A 17,876-nucleotide genomic window follows, 5' to 3' on the forward strand; every position below is an offset into this window, starting at 1 on the left:
ACAACAGCCAGTAAGGAGGAAGGGGTGGGAGGCGAGAAGATGCAGCACTTGGACAACTCCCCACAGAGCACCACTCTGGACTGGCAAGGGCCTTAAAAGTACAGGGATCTGCCCTTTTATTTTTGCCTGCAAATGCCTGCCATGAAGGAACCCCAAGTGCAGTGAAGATGAGGCCAGACATCTCCCCTGGCTGCAGGCTGTTGTGACCATCGCGAAGCTGCCACCAGAACGGTCTTGGACCATGAATGTTCCCATAAGTGGCTCCGCCCGGCAGGTGCCATTCTGGGTCCATCCAGCCAGCAGTGTGCAGATGTCCTCAGCTGCCCCACCTGGCTTTGCTCTAGGTGAAGACATTTCTTCACACTTCTGGGCCTCTTTAGCTAAGTTAAGGTGACTCCCCATCAGGCAGGCACTTTTGGAGCGATCACCAGGTCCCGTCAAGTAGGCGGTGTGGCCTGTCTGCTTCAGCAGAGCCCTCCCCAGCGGCTCCCACTTTGCCTTTTAAGAAGTGAGTCTATAGCGAGTGGACAGCAGACATATATTTAGCGGCCCCTTGACACTCCTGAGCCACACCAGCTGCCAGCACCCCCCACCCTGGCTCTGGTCCCTGGCTTTCTCCTGCTCATCTCAGGGCAAAGCTGTAGACGTGGTAGATCTCATCAGGGAGGTTCTCCTGCCTCTCCTCAGCCAGGAGACTGAGGCCTGCGCTGCGGATGATCCTGCGGACCACGTCGAGGTCCCGGCACACACTGCTGTCCACATCGTCCAGGATCACACCCTCCTGGGCCATGTTGTCTTTGATGACAATGATGCCATTGGGGCGGAGGCCCTGCTTACAGCGCCGCAGGAACTCAGCCAGATGCTGATCAGTCAGGTGGCCTGTGGAGGGTGAAGGCATGGTCACCAGGGGTGAGGCCAGTGCGAGCTGCCCCTGCATGCGAAGCACTGTGCAGCCACCTGGTCAGCAATCCTGAGCCCTGTTCGTTTAAAAAGCCACTAGAGCTCAGAGGTTCCCTATGCAAAACCACACTCTAACCCTGAAGCTGGGACGGAACCCGACAAGGTGCCTCCGGCCTGCAGACACCAGCCCTCCTAGGCTCAGACTAGGCAGAGCGCTGGGTGAGGCGGGAACACCTGAAACTGCCCTCCCTACAGTCCACACGGTCTTCTTAGGACCACAGTGTACAGGGAGGGCCAGGCCCAGAGGGGCCATGGTAGGGCTGTGCTGCCGGCTGAACACGTCCTCAGCCAGGGCATAGCACCCTCTGGCCTAACCCGCAGGCGAAGCTGCGGTGTCAGCAGGACTGCTCCAGCAAGCTGCCAAGGCAGCCAGAGTTCAGACTCTTCGACCTTCCTTTAAAAAACTCTTAACAAAGCTGTTTCATTTCTTTGAATGCAGACAGGCATTGCCATTTAACATTTTTCAAAAACTGCCCCTGGACAGATGGCAGGATTTGATTAAAAGAGCCTAGGAGAGGAGATCTGCCTTTGAGACCGTCTCTCCAAGGGCCTGGGGACTCTAGAGTGGCAGGGCACGTGCAGGCAGGTGGGGAGGGCTGTGGGACACTCACCGATCACCCACTGGATCCAGATCACGTCGTAAGAGCCAGGCTCCGGCCTGAAGTCCTGCAGACCGCAGCAGAAGTAGTTCCTTACCCTCTTGCCCTCCTCCCCCAGGTAGCTCTTGGCCTTGGCCAGAAAGTCCTCTGTCATGTCAACCATATCCACCACTTTAAACAGTGGCAGGAGCAGCCGCTTGGTGATCCTCCCAATGCCAGCTCCACAGTCCAGAGCACAGGACGTTCCTGTCTTGTTTGGGCCTTCCTAAAAAGCAGAGAGCACAACTCACAGCGACCCTGTCACTGCAGAGGAGCCTTCCTCCTGGAGTCAGGAGCCAGCACCCGTTGTCACCAGACACTTGCTGGGCCTTGCTCTTTCTAAGGAGAAGGGCCATTTCCACATGAAGGTGACAACCAACAGGTGCATCAATCTTTCACTCCCAAGACCTCAGAAAACAACAGCACAGTGGGTTCAAAGGGAACTGGAAGAGGGTCAACTGGTGAACAACGGTGCAAGGATGGGCAGTGGGTGGCAGGACGCTCGGGACAGAACAAGGTGCCACACCCTTCAGTGCGCGCCAGGAGGGAGACAAGGAGCGGGCCTAGGAGGCTCCAGCCACCAGCACCAAGCTTGCCCAGCAAGTAACCAGGAGGTTGCGGGGGCAGAAGGGCCGTCACCCATGCCCCAGTACCCATGGACACAACAGGAGCCCTTGTCCCCAACTACACGGAAGAGTCTGAAGCAAGATTTCCATTCCAGCACCTAAGAGCCCCAGCATAACCAATCCTGCCTGTAGTCTTGAGACAGTCGAGTCCAGAAGCTGCAATCCCCCACCCCCAGCTCTAGGGTCTTAGTGGCAGGCACTGATGGGGACCAGAGAGCTGGCAGTGTTCCATGTGCAGGTGGCTCCCCATGCAGCCCCGCCGGTGCCACCAGAGCCACAGCCTCTCCTCCTGGAGTGCACATCAGACCTGCCTACCCTCAGGAACCTCTGCAGGAACTTCCGGGAGCTGCTGAGGTCGATGTTGGAGATGTGGCCATACCCCCCAAGCATGCCGTCCACCGTGGGTGGGATCTGCTTCCAGTACGTCTTGGCCTTTGAGTAGAACTGCTTCTCGTCTTCTATCACCTCGCTCGTCATGCTGTCACCAGCTCTGGCTCTGCTCAAGCTCCACACTCAACAAGGGCGCTCCTCCTGGGTGAGAACAAGGAGCAAGTCAGCCCGGCCAGGTGCCACCCCAGGGGTCCTGAGCCACACAACCCTGCAGGCACCCAGAACACTGGGGCTGCTAACCCTGCTCCACCCTCTGACGACAGCCCCTCCGGAAGATGGAGGACTCCTTCCTGGACAGCAGATGGCCAGCAGCCCAGAGAAGGACAAGGCCCACTCCGCATGGGGATCCCCCCCACGCACACAATCTGCGGCAGAGGCAGTGACGGTGACAACGTGTGCCATCAGATGAAACGGAAAGGAGGGAGAGGATCCTGAAGGAGACAGGCGTGGAGAGTACATGCAGAGGGCCCTGGGTTTCCTCTGTCGATAGCAGGAAACCAAGAGCAAGGGGATGTGTGGGGACTACCCCATGGCAGGGGAACTGGGAAATGCAGTGACAGTGCCAGCTAACGCGGGACAGGCAGTAGCAGCAGGGGCAGCTGATGACTCCTCGGCGCTTTGACTGCCCAGGGTATGGGCACTACCACCACCAGCTTGCAGACAAGGGGCCCCGTGTACAGGAAGAGGTCGGGGCCCAGCATGCAGTGAGCGCGCCCCCACAGCTCTTCCCGCCACGTGATGCCAGCCTAAGTGTCAGCCCAAGCATGGCCTCACAGAGGCCTTCCCTGGGCCGCCCGTGTAAAGTGAGTCCTTCAACGCCCTGGGCTAACTGCAGGGTGTATTTCAACCTGGAATCACACTGTCCCCTTCTGTCCCTCAGCATTGACTAGAACGAACGCTCTGCCATTTGCCAGGAGGCCCCTCCTCTCCATCCCAGACCCCACTCCTGCAGCAGATCAGGGCATTCTTCATAGGCAAGGTCGCACACTGTCCTGCTGAGGGAGCAAAACGGAGGTGATCACACCCATATGCCCAAGGAGGGCCCAGTTCTCTGTAGGCCCGATTTTACAGAACCTGCTCACAGGGCCCAGGGAAAAGCCTGCTCAAAGCCCTCGTGAGATCCTGAACCAACTTGCAGTCTGATCCACCACTTCATCTTGAGGCAGAGGGGCCTGGGGTCACAAGAAGACAGCTAATTGAGGAGCCCAAGACCGCAGGCTGGAGGGCCCTTGGTTCTAAATACCACGCCTCCCACCCCTCACCACAATGCCCCCCATCAAGGTCCCACGGCCGGAGCGGTGACTGGGACGAGAAAACAGCACACTGCCTAGAATGCACTGTGGCTCCAACCCTGAGGTAAGGTGGCAACCTACTAGCTGTGGCAAGCACGTGGCACTGTTGTTCCTTGAAGCTGACAAAAAGAAGTCACAAGCCCAAATGTCACCAAGCAGAGCCCAACAAGGGTGAGGACCCAGGCCAAGTGGGCTGCACACTCCCTGCCAACAGGCACCACAAACCGCATTCCGGCCCCTCCACCATCACCCAGAGGACACACCAACTCTGCCACACTGTTCTCGCAGATCTCCACCCAGACCGGGCTCCACAGGACTACCCTGTGCCCCTTGTGCTGCCCACAGTCCCAGCAAACTGCTGGCCTTATGTTCATATCTGTGCCCCACTGTGCTGGGAGGTCCTTGGAGAGTGACAGCTACATCCCAAGATCCATGGCACAGTTTCTCTGCTACCCCACTTAGCACATGCATAGTCACCAAAAGCTTCACTTCGCAGCAAATGGACAGAAAAACTGGCTACCAAACACTTAATGGGGGGGTGCACTCTGCCTCCTGTGGGGCAAGCTGTCCAGGAGCAGGGGCGTTCCCTGGCTGTCAAATGAATGAAAGAATGAGCCTTACACGGCTACAGCCACTTCTACTTTTAAGGAAACCCTACAAAGTCCGACCATTCAAAACTGACAATACTGAAGGCTATCACCAACAACACAATTTTTTGCTTTACCAAAAGCCTTACAACAATGATTCCTTTAAATGTCAAGATCCCCTGAATAATCTAATTTACAAGACTCCCACTTGCACACAGATTCTAGGAATGAGTCATCTAGGGAAGGCATATCTAGGCCAGGAAACGGCAAATCTAACTCCAACATTTACTCTAAAAACGAATTCATAAATAAGTGTGATTTCCAAGGTCCTGTCCGCACCTGGCCTTTCCTCTAGTGTCCGCAGGTGAGTGGAGAGGAGGTTCCTAGGAGCCAGAGGAAACAGCAAAGCTTGTTGGGCGCCCAACAAGAAGTCCCCCTTCACTCTGCCGCAGAGCACCGTGAAGAGCTACAGGGCCCAGGCAGGGCTGTGTGCAGCTGGGCCAGCTCAGAGGAAGGAAACCCTTGCTCCCTTGTCTGCCTCATGGCAGGCAGCATGTGAGCTGGACATCCTCGAGGTCATCTAGCCATCTCCCACGTGTTCCAGTGTTTAGAGTGACACCTGGGCAGCTGCCCCAGCCCCTTGTCTTCTCCCAGGATCCAGGGAAGAGAAAGGTGCTTGAACTGTCACCAGCGTATGATATTCCTAAGAGAAAGTCTGAGAGCAACGGGAGGCAAAAGCCAGCCTAAGGCAGCCTGGAGGACAGCCTGTGCTCCCTGGACCTGTGCAGACAGCAGCTGACCAGGTGAGAAAGGCTGAAGAGGGAGCAGTTAAAACCTGGGGGGAGGGTGATGCCGAAAACAAAGGCCGATGGAGTTACACCAACCGGGCCTGAATCTTGGCTGTGTGAGCTCAGATAACATTCGACCCCACTGTTCCTCGTTTCTTCCTCCATACAGTGGGAACAGTGACACAGACCTTACAGAAAGGCTGTGATAACTGGGCATATGAAAAGTTTGAGGTACTCCACACACTCTCTACCTGCTTAGAGATCAGGAATGGGATTCTCAGCCACTCTGCCAGTTATGAAAATCAAATAAGAAAACACTCCGAAATATCATGCAGACTGCAGGGTGCTGAAACATTCTTAAAGGGCTTCTGTTGGACACCGACGGTCAAAAAGCAGACTCTAAAATCAGCAAGGGCAGGGCACCAGCTTCTTCCCCACTAGGCCCAGAACCACTGCAGGGGTTAAGAGGCTGTCCTGGTGATCTTACGTCTCTGGCCTTCACGGGAGCACGACACAGGTATCTGCAACCCTCCCAGTCCCCAGTGTACGGACAGAAATTGATTAAAATAGCACACAGGACATCAGGAGCAGTTTTAAGTGACTCTTATCTCTGCCCTAGTCTCTCCCCTGGGGCTCAACCCATCTCACTGGGCAACCATACTATACATCACAACCTTGCTACACTGCCCTGCCCCGCCCCATCATCGGGGCCTCTGACACCAGCGGCTTCAATCACCTAATGTACCCATGAGAGATTCGGGTCCAGAGGGAAAAAAGATCACACAGCTGGTGGGCAGCAGAACCTGGGCTTTTCGAGATGGCAGCCTCCCCGCAATCAAACTGACCTTGGCCTCAAGAGCTCCAGGCAGCAGCTCTCTTTTGAGCTGCACCTGTGCTCGCCGGGGCTGGGGCTAGGCCAGGGTTAAATATGATAGCAACGCGTAAGCAACCGGCACTGGGCTCTGCGGACTCAGCGCCGAACCTTGCGCTGATTCCTCGCAGTCAACCTCCGAGTGGGAGCTCTGCTCATCTCAGGAGGCACCGAGGCTCAGGGAGAGGAAGGGGCTTGCGGCGGCCTGGCTAGGGAGGGCCCTGCCGCGGCTTCCCTCCTCTACCCCGGCTCCGGCCTGTGGACCGCCCGGAGACACGCACGTGGGGCCGCGGCCAGCGCGCGCCGCGTCACGTGACGACCCGGGCCTCAGGGCGCCGAGGCAGTTGGGGGTCGGGCTCCCCGCACCCGGCACCGGCGGCCGCCCCCACGCCCCGCCTCGCGCTACTCACCCCGGGCTAGGGCTCCCGGGGCCGGGAGAAGGGGACGAGGAGGAGCGGGCGAGGGCGGCGGCGGCGAGAACCCCACGAGCCCGCAGCAGCTCCGCCGGGCCACCAGACGCCACACCTCGCGGCGCGCGCTGCCTTTGTCCGCGCACGTCACTTCCGGGCGCCCGGGGGCGGGGCCACGCGCAGCCCCGCCCCAGCACCGGCTCGCCCCGCCCCGCATGCTGGGGACCTAGCTTCTTTCCTGCGTAGAAGGACTTCCCCCCTGCTTAGGGACAGAAGTGGCAACTGCGTTGATCATTCCTGGCCTCCTGCGCGTGCACCAATTCAGCTGGAGGCTGCAAGGCTGGCCTTTAACAAACGAGTGTTGTTTTCCACTGGGGAAAAAGGGCGAAGAGGCCATTGGTACTCACCCATCTCCATTAGCATCTTAAAGTAATTTACAAAAAAAGAAAAACTGAAGGAAAAGAAATATCCTTGGTTGTGCCAGGGAGCAGCCGACCCAATATACAGAACAATTCATGGAGTTTCCATTCCATAAAGGTTGTCCTTCCTTTGGACCCCCCATTCATAGAAATTCTGGAGGAACCTTGAAACAGCTGCGTTGGAAACGGGAGCTTGCAGGTAGGTAGACCTGTTAACCTCTCCCAGCGTCAGCCTCCTCTTCTGCCAGATGAACGTAATAATTATCTCCTCTTCTATAGATGAATGTAATCATGACTAGACTTCCGATGTTCAGAGGATATCGCAGGACATGGGATACTACACGTCCTGCCTTCAGGAAATGGTAGATGTTGTAACGAGAGTATTCAACCTAAGTAAGTTCATTTCTCTCAAACCAACATCCTGGTGTGAGATTTACAATGCCTTCCTCTCGACCGTGCACACAACGGATGCTTAAAAAGTGTGTGCTTTAATGCAGTGAACACTGGGGAGTGCTGAAAGTCCCACTTGCAGTTAAGTCCCCTAAACCTGCTTGTGCACATGTTGTTGGGGATCCCCTCTAGTCTAGGCCACACCTAGTTCTCCTGGTCTGGGCCTCTCTCTCAAGCTTCATTTTTTATGTCTCTGGAAGAGATCCTAGGCAATTTTGATTGCTGGAGGTGTTTAAAATCCATATTGTATTTCCTAACAATGGAAGAGGACACCCTTCTCCACACTCAGGCCTCAAGCCAGGTATAGCCAGCCTCCTGACCTCGATGCTTCTCACATCTCTGAATTTCCAAGCACATAGTAGTTGCTCAATAAATATTTGCAGAATGCAAGGGTTAGAGGGCTGTGTAGAAACCATCTAGTTAATATAGCGTTCTTTGCCCATTTAAAAAAAAAAAACTCATACCCTTTAAATATTGACATTTCTGTCTCTCCCACTTGATATTCCAACTTCCAGAGGAAACATGCCTCTCCAAACCTAGTTGAGGAACTTTACAAACAATGGAGTACTGTCTGGGTGCAGTGGTGCACACCTGCAATATGAGCGGAACTGCTGGGAAGGCTGAGGTGGGAGGATTTCAAATTCAAGGCCAGCCTCAGCGATTCAGCAAGACACTGTCCCAAAACTGAAAAATAAAAAGGGCTGGGGATATAGCTCAGGGGCATATTGCCCCGGAGTTCAATCCCTAGCATTGCAAAAGAAAAAGAAAACGAAAAAAGAAAATGGAATATCTTTTATAATGTTTCCTCCAGGAAGATGCTCTGTACTTTGAATGACAAAGTCATTTTATTTCATTTTCAAGTTATAAAATTATTCCATGCCTGTAAAATACTTGTCTAAACTATATCGTGTCACAATACATGAATTTCCTCCCTGCCCGCACCCAGCCAAGAGTCACAGATTCTGTTTTTCCATGGAACCCTGAGAAGGGATAAACTTGTTCAGCATCATATATCAAAAAGAAGCAAGGAGCCAGGCAAGGTGGCACATGCCTGTAATCCCGGTGACTTGGGAGGCTGAGGCAGGAGGATCAAGAGTTCAAAGCCAGCCTCAGCAACAGGAAGGCACTAAGCAACTCAGTGACCTTGTCTCTAAATAAAATTCAAAATAGGGCTGGGGATGTGGTTTAGTGGTCCAGTGCCCCTGAGTTCAATCCCTGGAATTCTCCACCAAAAAAAAGGAGCAGGCATGGGTGTGAGATTGGTTCTCCGAGTTTCCAGGCCTCTTTGTATTCTTCACCCATTCCAGGTGGATGTTCCACTTCCAGAGCCACCCAGCCAAACATGACCCACTTTGGTTTCCTGAATCTGGAAAGGGTGGCGGACCCTAGGTCCCCGCTTCCCTGCTCAGGCCGGGCTGCCCTGGCCAAGAGTGCTGAAGCCCTGTGGCTGCAGACTGGCATCCAGGGGCTAAGGGCCCCGCCCTCTGTCTCCAGGCTTCAGTGCCCACTGTTCCTCCGATGGTCATGGGTGAGGACAGGCGGATCACAATGACTCTGAAGATGCTCAGGAAGCAGCTGGGAGGGGCTGGCAGAGGGACCGTTCAGGGGAAGATGGACTCTTCCAAGGACTAGCCTGTTAGAGGGCTCTAACCTCAGGGACCTTTGCTGGCTTCACCCAGGAACCCCAGCAGGGTGAGTGTGATAACACCCAGGAGCCAGCTTAGAGCTGACAACAATCTGGGGGTGGGGGGTGGCAGGGAGGAAGCAGGTTCGGAGACCCCCAGCGCCAGAGCTGAGGGGGGTGACCGAGGCTCTCCCTCCCCAAGAGGATGATGGGGGCTTGTTATAAATGAGTCGGTTTGGGATGTAGCTCAATAGGAGATCCTGGTTGATGCCCAAAGCCCCTGACCCCAAAACTGTCTTAGTCCACCCCAGATACAGAATCAGAATCCGGGGTGGGAGATGGGGAGAAATTTGGGTATATTTTCAGCAAGCTCACACTGCGAGGGGGCTTCTAATGCACCACCAGGACTGGGAGGCTGCTGGGGCTGGGGGCCTCCTCTTTTCAGGATGGTTCCAGGTTTCCTAGTTCTGCGTGGAGCGCTTACAGTAATAGCCTCCACGATGCTAGGTGCTTTCTACCAGCGCGGGGCCCTTCCACTGTCACAAAGAGGCAGGTGCCCACAGAGGAGCGCAGGGAGAGAGCGCTTGGGGAAATTCACTGGCTCCCCAAGTTTACAAAACTAATGAGTGGAACCAAGACCCCAAATACTAGTCGTCTTGAACATAATAAGAATGGCGGCTTGCCTCGGTTGAGTATGTTCAATGTGCCTGGCACTATTCCAAGCGACTGACATGTACTTGCTCATGTAAACGTCACAGCAACCCAAAAAGGTGGGTACTCTTGCCGTCACCACTTTTCCAGGAGAGGGAACCAGGGACTGAGCGGGTTCTAGCCTTAGGCCATTCTCTATCGCCAAGCCGGTGGCATTACTCCAAGCCGCACTGCCCCACGCGGGGCACCCGGGTCTGTCCTATGCCCTCCGGTCCAGCGCGCACGCCGCCCACCGCCCAGGCTGGCGTGAGGACGTCCTGAGCTGAGCTCAGCGCCCAGCATGTTCCGGCGTCACCCCGGCCGGGGGCCCCAGCAGGTGGCGCCCAAGAGGTGTCCCGGCGCTGGCGATCGACCGAGACCCCAGGTGCTGCCCAAGCTGCCCTCGCCGGAGCGCCGAGCCGGCCGTTGCGCGGGGTGCAAGGGGTGCGCGGGAGCCTCAGGGGGCTCACACGCCTCCAGGGCCTACTCTTCGTGGTGGCAGGAGCGGGACACCAAGCCCCGGGCGGGCGTCCGGAGTCCCCCGTCGCGCCTGCCCAGACTACACACCGTGACCTCGCGGGCGACGGAGGACTGCGCGGGGCTGAGGACCCCGCTGCTGCCGCCGCTGCTCTCCACCGAGCGGCCGCGGGGGTGCGCGTGCCGGTGCCCCCCGCCTGGGCGGGGCCAGGACCCCCAGAGAGGTGTGGCCGAGGAGGACCCCCTGGGCGCGCTGCTGGGAGAGTTCCTCCCCAGCAGGTTCAGAGAGTTCCTGCACCAGTTGCAACAGAAGTGTGCGGAGCAGCCCGAGCCGCAGAGTGAGGCTGGGCCCGGCGGGGGCGCTTGGGGCGGGAGTTAGGGCCCGGCTCGCCACCCGCGGCTCCAAGGCTGGTGCTAACGTTAGCTGAGGGTCTCACTGAGGTCTCAGATACTCACTGAGGTCTGCGGACGCCCCAGGGTCATGAGTAGAGGCTCCTAGTAAGGACTGTCCTCTAGCTCACAAGCACTTCCCTCCCGGTTCCCAGTGTCGGCAGCACCACGATATCAAAAGTGTGTGTTCCAGCCCCGGCGAAGTTCTTCTCAGTGCCACACCTGCCCACTCCTCTCAGACCTGTGGTAAGTGTCAGGGACCTTCTGGGCGGCGACTGGACGTCCAAGGATGCTTACAGGTCGGGAGACTCTAACCATCTGACCACTCATGCTAGGTGTGGCCTATTTGTCTTCAAGGGGTCAGCCATCACACTTCCAGGACAATTGTAGGAAGATTTCGCTCCATCAGATACCGTCCCTGAGTCACCAAAGGGGTGATCCACCACAATTCACCACGGGCAGAAACACCAACCAGTGAGTGGGGGCAGGGGGGAGTGGTCGGGAGTGGGGGGGTGTTTCTCTCCTCCCTTACTTCCTGTCTTTTACCCTCAAATCTATCCATTCATTCACCTCTCGGGCCGTCCATCCATCCGTCTGTCCATGTGTCCATCTATTAATCAGGTCTTCCATCGGTGCGTTCCTAATTCATTGCTGAACCCATTCGTGTCCACCCATCCATCCTTGCACACATCACATCCGTGAACCAGCTCTGCTACAACCTATGTGTGAATCTTGCCAGCCATCCAGCCAGCCATGTAGCAACTTCCAGAGTTCTGTGCACCCATCCATGAGTCCGTGACAACCATCTACAGTCCTTCCATCACTAGTGAATCCTGGACACCGTCCAGCCCTCCAGCCTGCTCCTAGTCATGAACCCGTCCACACATGGCCGTGCCCATCTGCATATTCAGCCACCCCCTTGTTCACCTACCCATCCAGCCAGGCTTCAGTCTTGCCTTCAGACCTGTGCATCAATCCAGCAGCCCATCCACCATCACTCATTCCTTTCTTCTTCTAACTTTTATTAGGTTTTACTATGTATCAAATATTGGTGGAGAAAATAAAAGATGGGCAGTCAGAGAAGAGCCTGGCAGTGGAGCTGTGTGGGCCTGGAGGCCAGAGCTCTAAGGGGGGAGGGGAAGAAACCAGAAAGCCCCTCCTGCTTACGCAGATTTAAGCAAGGGGAATGGTGGAGAGCGCTGCGGAGGAGCTCCAGGTGCGGCGGCACAGATGCATCCATGTATACCACCCGCCCCCGCACGCGGCAGAGGCACTGAGGACCCCGGCATCCCTCTGCCTGGCCACCCCAGTTCTCCACGCAGACACTACCGACGGGTCAGAGTAGGAGCCATAAGAGCAACACATTCACCAGCCTAGACACTAAAACAGACCAACAAGCGCACTGCTTCTCACCCGATGTGTCAATCTGTGTCAGTCGTGCGTGGGACTAGGCAGGGACAGACGTGTACATTCAGGAGTGCATACTTGAGCACCTACCGGGTGTGAGGTTCCCAGTGGGGGACACTGGGGTGCAGGAGATCAGGCTCCAGCGGCCCTCCCTGGAGGCAGAGACACCACCATCTCACACGGCAGGCAGATTTGGGGAGGGCTTTGTCTGGCCCTCAGCATAGAGCTGAGTTCTCAAGCCCGTGACTGTTGATTAGCTAGCTTGGTCCCAACGCCTGTGGCCAGGCACTGTCCTCATCTCCCAGCTGCCTGGTTCTTTGGTGGGCCGAGGAGAAGCAGCCCTTCTGCATCCACACAAAAATGTGGTCAGGTAAATGGATGCAAACATATAAATATGCTTATATATAAGGTGGATGTCAGAGCCCTGGGTGGGCCAAGCAGGACTCCTGCAGCTTGGCCCTTGAAGGACAGTAAATTACAATTTCATGTTACTTTTTTTTGGTACTGGGAACTGAACCCAGGGGCACTTAATCACAGAGCCACATCCCTATCCCTTTGTATTTTTTATTTAGAGACAGGGTCTCACTAATCTTAGGACCTCACTAAGTTGCTGAGGCTGGCCTTGACTTGTGATCCTCCTGCCTCAGCCTCCCCAGTTGCTAGGATTACAGGCATGCACCCCTATGCCCAGCTCTTATGGTACATTTAAACATAACAGATAGACTTTATTGAGCACAAACCCCATGCCAGGTCCTGGACTAGATGCCACACTTGACACTCATCCAACTCATATGAGGCTGGAATTATCACGTCAGTAATACAGAAGACACGATTTGGAGGAGAAAATTGCAGAATGGAGATCTGAGGGTGGTCTGCTGAAGGACATGCAGCTGGGACAGGGCATGATTGAGATGGACAGATGCAGAACCCTGCCAGTTAGGGGTGTTCACACTGAGCCAGCTGACAGTGCCTGGTGGGGTGCTCTTCCACCTACGTCATGTCTTTGCAACCCTGAGGTGTGCAGGATGCCCACCCCCATTTTACATACAAGGAAACCAAGGCCCGAGAGTCCAGATTGAAAGCCAGGACCACCTGACGCCTGGGTGTGAATTCTTACCCTTCCTGCTCACTCCTCTGCTACATGAGCCTGCCGGCTCTGGAACCAGGACGCGGATCTCAGCTTCATCCCTTTCCAGTTGTGTGACTGCAAAGTCTCTGCACCTCAGTTTCTTCATCTACAATATGGGCAGAAAAAGCATATCCCATGAGGGAGTGTGGGTTTGGTGGGCATTCCTCCCGGGATCCGTGACCTCCAGGTGGGTCGTGATCTGCCAAGCCGGCAGCTGTGGCTAGGGCTGCTTTGCTTCCTTGTCTTATGGACAAGGGGAGCTGCCTGTTCAGGATCACACAGGAGACCGGTCTGGGGGTCTGTGCTGTCGGGTGGAGTGGGGGCTTCATGCTCAGGCCCCGCTCCCCCTACCCCTCTCTCATCAGGCTCCACAGCACACAGGTCCCCAAGGCCAAGGCTCACAACTCCTCTGGGGAAGGCTTGGGGTACCGCAGGCGCTGTTGCCCTTTCCGGGTCCGATTTGCTGACGAGACCCTACGAGACAGCACCCTCCGCTACTTGGAGCGCCGCTGTGCAGGTAAGCAGGCAGGACAGGAACCCTGGGACTCCAGAAAGTTCCATCCTGGAGTGTAGCGGGCAGAGGCTGTGAATCTGGGCTCCCAGAGTCAAGGGCGGCCCCTGGCTCTGCAGAGGAAGTACCTGTGGAGAAATTCCTCTTCAGAGGGTGTCCGGGTGACCTTCAAGGACCAAGCAGAGTGTCCCAAGGTATGTGATGTCAGGGGGCAACTGCAGTATGAACCAGAAAACAAAGGCTGCCCAGGTCTGGCCACCACTAAAGGACTTGTGACTGCCTCACTGCACACCGGCACACAGGGGCTGGGAAAGGTCCAGAAGCCACCAGAAGAGGAAACCTCTCTGCTGGGGATGGTTGGCCCCAGCAGCCCACAGGATCTCAGGCCCACCAGGTCCAGGTTCCTAGGCATAAGTTTGCTCTCAGTCCTCCAGGGACGGATGTAATGACGTGTGTGTTGGTACAGTTTCCAGGAAGGTCACTGACGTGGGTGGCAGGAGGCAGGAGGGAAGAGGTGGAAGTCCTTGCCCTGGCTAACCATTACGCAGCTCCACCTTCTCTGCAAATCCAGCAGCACTAGGGCTTCCAGGAGGCGACACCTCCACAGCATCTGCTATATGCACTTTCAGGAAATGGCTGCCCCCAAACTTCCCTGTTCGTCGTCCTGCAAAATAGGACATTTGCTGATTCAGGAGGGATCCTATTTAGCCTCCTTAGAGTCACAGGAAATTGGAGACCAAAGCTGTCATGATTTTCACCCAACTTCTTGTTGTTCGATGGGGAAAACAAGGCAGAAAGGGCTTATGGAGGTGACACTGAAGCTAGGAGTAGAAGGCAGAGTATCCCTGGAAACCCAAGGACAGGATAAGCCTGAATGCCAGTTGGGAGACACTTGGTTGTTGGCCACAAGGAGCTGAGCCGTACCCCAGAGCAGCAGGGCCCGCAGAGGACTTAGGGACATGGGCCTCAGGAAGCACTTAGCCACCCTTTCCATCCCCGGGCAGTCACTGCAGGATTCTGGATCCCTGACCAGCTTGAATGGCAGCTTTGGGACCAAGGCAGGCTCCCAGCTGAGAGACACCCCTCCCTGCCTCTCCTCAGGATTCTCAGCATGGTCTCTGGGATTTCCGTGGGGGGAGGGTGATTGGCCATCGCTTTGCAGGAAAGGGGGTCTCTTTGGGGCTGGAGCTAGAGTGTGGGTATTGGGGGCACAGCTTGGATAATAGCAGCACAATAGTCACGCGAAGCAGTTTTAAAACCCGAGCCTTCTCTGGAGCAGCCAGAGGCACTGGGGAGCCTGGGGTTGCCATGGAGACAGGGCTCTGCCCGGCCTTGCCTGCCAGAGGGAGGAGGGAAGGGGGTGCCAGTATCCCCCCAGGGCAAGACTCACAGTGCCCTTTCTCCTCCAGTCCCGTCAAACATCAAGAGCAGGACCACCTTGCTGCCAGCGTTATCGGATCAGGTGTTCGGGAGCATTCAGAAATGGCTGGAGAGTTTGCCCAAAGCCGTATCCCCCAGGGCCAAGGAAGAAGCCAGGACCAGCTCCTGGTGCTGGGACTGCCCGCGCCTGTGAGGCTTTGGGGAAGGTGACGGGACTCACAAGCACTGACGGGCCGTGCCCCGAGCCCTCTCCGTTTGGCAGCAGAAGGGCTGGGGGCTGAGCCTCATGGGGTACCTGACTTGGGGTCCACGGAGCTCTCGGGCTCCTGTCTCCCCCAGGTTCCCCCAGGAGCTGCAGGGCTACCTTTCTAAGGACACCTCCGTGAAGAGCCGGCTGCCAGGGCCGTTCATCCCCAGGGCCCCCACCCAGAGGCAGAGGGGGCCCCTCAGAACCTCCCTGGACACCCTCAACATCCTGGATCAGGTGGGCAGATTGCCCGGCTCCTGGAGGCAAAAGCTGGTGAGCACCTGCTGGCAGCTGCCACCCAGTGCTCCGTGTGCGCCGGGGGCTCACAGTGGCCAGGAGTGCATTCCTATCTCCCTGTAGGGGCAGCAGGAGGGGGCGGGCTGTCCGGCAGTGCCCGCAGGCCCTGCGCCTGTCTGCATCTCAGTTTCCTCGTCTGTAACAGGGGGTTGACGGCAGCACCTGCCCCCTCGGGCGGCGGTGCAGAATCCTGCTGGCCCCAGGCAGCCCCGGCTCCTGCCTGAGGCCCCGGCAGCGCCCAGCTGACCCTCCTCACTCTAGGAGTCCTTCCTGCCCAACTTGGTGCTGCAGTCCATCCTGAAGCGAGGCCACCCCAAGGGCTACCAGCTCCTCCTGCCTTCCACAGTCCTGCAGCAGGCTTGGAGGAGAATGCCCACGGAGCCCCAGTCCAGGGGAGCACCCAGGCCCGGCAGTGAGAAAAGTGTCCCCTTGCCCCACAAATAAACGCACATTCCAGGTGGCCGGGATCTGCCACTAGGTCTCAGTACAAGCCTCTCGGTGCCTGATGGGGGCTCCAGGGGCTCCAGGGCTGGGGGAGGATGGGGCTAGACTCACAGCAGGGACGGGGCTGAGTGGGGGACCACAGCTTCCTCAGGCTCCGGGCTTGTTCCCAGAACCTTCCTGCTGGAAGGTGGGAGGCCCTGCAGGGCCTCAAACCTGGAGCCAGTCTGGTGACCTAGACCAGATCACACTCAAAAGGGGTCCCAGCCGTGCTCTCAGCCTGAGGTGAAGAAGGACCACCCCTTCACCCCACTTGTTTTTGATGCCAGAGGCTGATCTGCTGACCTTCCTCTATGGGGTGAGGGCATCCAGACCCCAGTCCAGGAAAAAAAGCCCTGTGCGTGGACAAACATTAGCTGTACATTCCTGTGGGTTCCCGTGACCTGGTTCATGTAGGGCAAGCATGGGGCAGGCTGTTGCCTGATGGGCAGTGTTGGGGGCATGGAAAGACAAGGTGGTAGGTGCTGCCTGGAGTGTGGTCCGGCTGCTGCACTGACCTGGACGTCCCCATACACCTGTGTGCCAATCCCTGGGCAGAGTTTGAGCCCCCTCCTCCTCTCTCCCTGCCCTTTGCCCCCATCCCCTGGTCCTGGTCCGGATCCAGGTCTTTATCGCCACCTCCTGGCCAGTGAGGAATCAGTCATGGGATCCACAATGGGCACCTCCTTGAAAAGGGAACAGGTTGCTCAGGGTGGGATTTGGGTTGAACAGCGGTCGGTGGGTGACCCTGGGGCCCCGATGGGTTGCGCATGCCGGAAGCCTTTTATGGAGAGGCGCCCCGGCTCGAAGAAAGGCAGGTGGCAGATCTAGACACAATTTGGACACACCTTGCGGGGGAAGCGATGGGCTAGCCCTCAGCCCCGACCCCGCACGGGGGCTGGAGCAGGCTCAGTCGCTGCATGGTCGCCCCCCGCCCCGTATCTGTCTTTCACGCGCAGCCCTTCTCCCTAACTCAGGATTTAATGTCCTGCAGAGCCGGCGGGACTCGGAGGAGGCGGGTTCTACAGCACCTCCCCGCGGTGACCTTGAGCAGCCCACCGCGCCGGCTCTGCGCCTCAGTTTCCCCGCCCGGCCGCCGGCTGCAGCGGCCTCGCGCGCCCACGCGGGGGCAGTGTTGGCCTGGCTTTGGCGCCGCCCGGCGCGGCCCAAACTTCTCAGTCTCTCGCTCCGGGGTCGGAAACTTTTCCCCTCGCGCGGCGCCGGCTGCGCGGCCGCCTCCCCTCCTGCGCGCCAGCCCGCTGCGTCCCTCCGCCGCACCTGCCCGCGCCGCGGCCCGGCCCGGGAGGCGCACGCCCCTGCCTCTCTCGCGCTTTGTTGTCGCCGTCGTCGCCGAAGCTGCGGACCCTAAACTGCTCAGCCGCGGCAGCGCGGAGGGCACCCAGCCTGGAGGCCGAGGCCGCGCCCAGCGCCGGGTCCAGCCGGTGCTCTCCGGGCGCGGTTGCGGGGTTCGGGCGCCGCGCGAGAGGACCCTGCGGGCCGCCACCTCCCGCCGGTCTCCTCCTGCCCTGCGCCACGGACCGGACGTGGAGGCTGCGACCAGAGGACGCCGAGTCACGCGCGCCGCAACCCACGGATCGCACACACGTGCGGAGACACGCGCGGGCACAGTGACACGCACGCGGGGACGCGCGCCACACCCACAGGCACATCGACCCGCACCACTTAGAGGAACAGCACCCCCACGCGGAGGGGCACACGCCACACGCGCACGCCACGCAGTGCACACACCAGGGAGGCGCGCCGTGGGCAGGGGCGCACTCCACAGCGCATTCAGGAAGGCAGCACGCCCCTC

General features: G+C 57.7%; 2 protein-coding genes and 1 long non-coding RNA gene across 4 annotated transcripts; 2 read left to right on the forward strand and 1 right to left on the reverse strand.

Moving 5' to 3' along the window:
* Positions 1-86: 86 nt before the first annotated feature.
* Ntmt1 (N-terminal Xaa-Pro-Lys N-methyltransferase 1) lies at positions 87-6,709 on the reverse strand. Of its 2 annotated transcripts, XM_047524064.1 has the most exons (4): positions 6,563-6,709; positions 2,540-2,755; positions 1,572-1,824; positions 91-879 (listed from the first exon to the last, which is right to left on the reverse strand). In XM_047524064.1, the coding sequence occupies exons 2-4, from the start codon at positions 2,699-2,701 to the stop codon at positions 623-625; spliced, it is 672 nt and encodes a 223-aa protein (XP_047380020.1). In that variant the 5' UTR covers positions 2,702-2,755; positions 6,563-6,709; the 3' UTR covers positions 91-622. The 2 variants fall into 2 exon arrangements, with proteins under 2 accessions (XP_047380021.1, XP_047380020.1); XM_047524065.1 differs by lacking the exon at positions 6,563-6,709 and having other exon boundaries at positions 87-879; positions 2,604-2,734.
* Positions 6,710-7,157: 448 nt separating this feature from the next.
* Positions 7,158-8,402, forward strand: LOC124964189 (uncharacterized). Its single transcript, XR_007104891.1, has 3 exons — positions 7,158-7,180; positions 7,261-7,374; positions 7,947-8,402. It is a non-coding gene; the product is annotated as an uncharacterized LOC124964189 (long non-coding RNA).
* A 1,644-nt stretch (positions 8,403-10,046) lies between these two features.
* Positions 10,047-16,013, forward strand: C14H9orf50 (chromosome 14 C9orf50 homolog). The gene is made up of 7 exons (XM_047525450.1): positions 10,047-10,560; positions 10,768-10,858; positions 10,970-11,086; positions 13,514-13,665; positions 15,069-15,228; positions 15,379-15,559; positions 15,729-16,013. Exons 1-7 carry the CDS (start codon positions 10,047-10,049, stop codon positions 15,882-15,884), a joined length of 1,371 nt encoding a protein of 456 aa, XP_047381406.1. The 3' UTR covers positions 15,885-16,013.
* The last annotated feature ends 1,863 nt before the right edge of the window (positions 16,014-17,876 follow it).

The sequence above is a fragment of the Sciurus carolinensis genome, chromosome 14 (assembly GCF_902686445.1).
Source record: "Sciurus carolinensis chromosome 14, mSciCar1.2, whole genome shotgun sequence".
NCBI classification, from domain to species: Eukaryota; Metazoa; Chordata; class Mammalia; order Rodentia; family Sciuridae; genus Sciurus; species Sciurus carolinensis.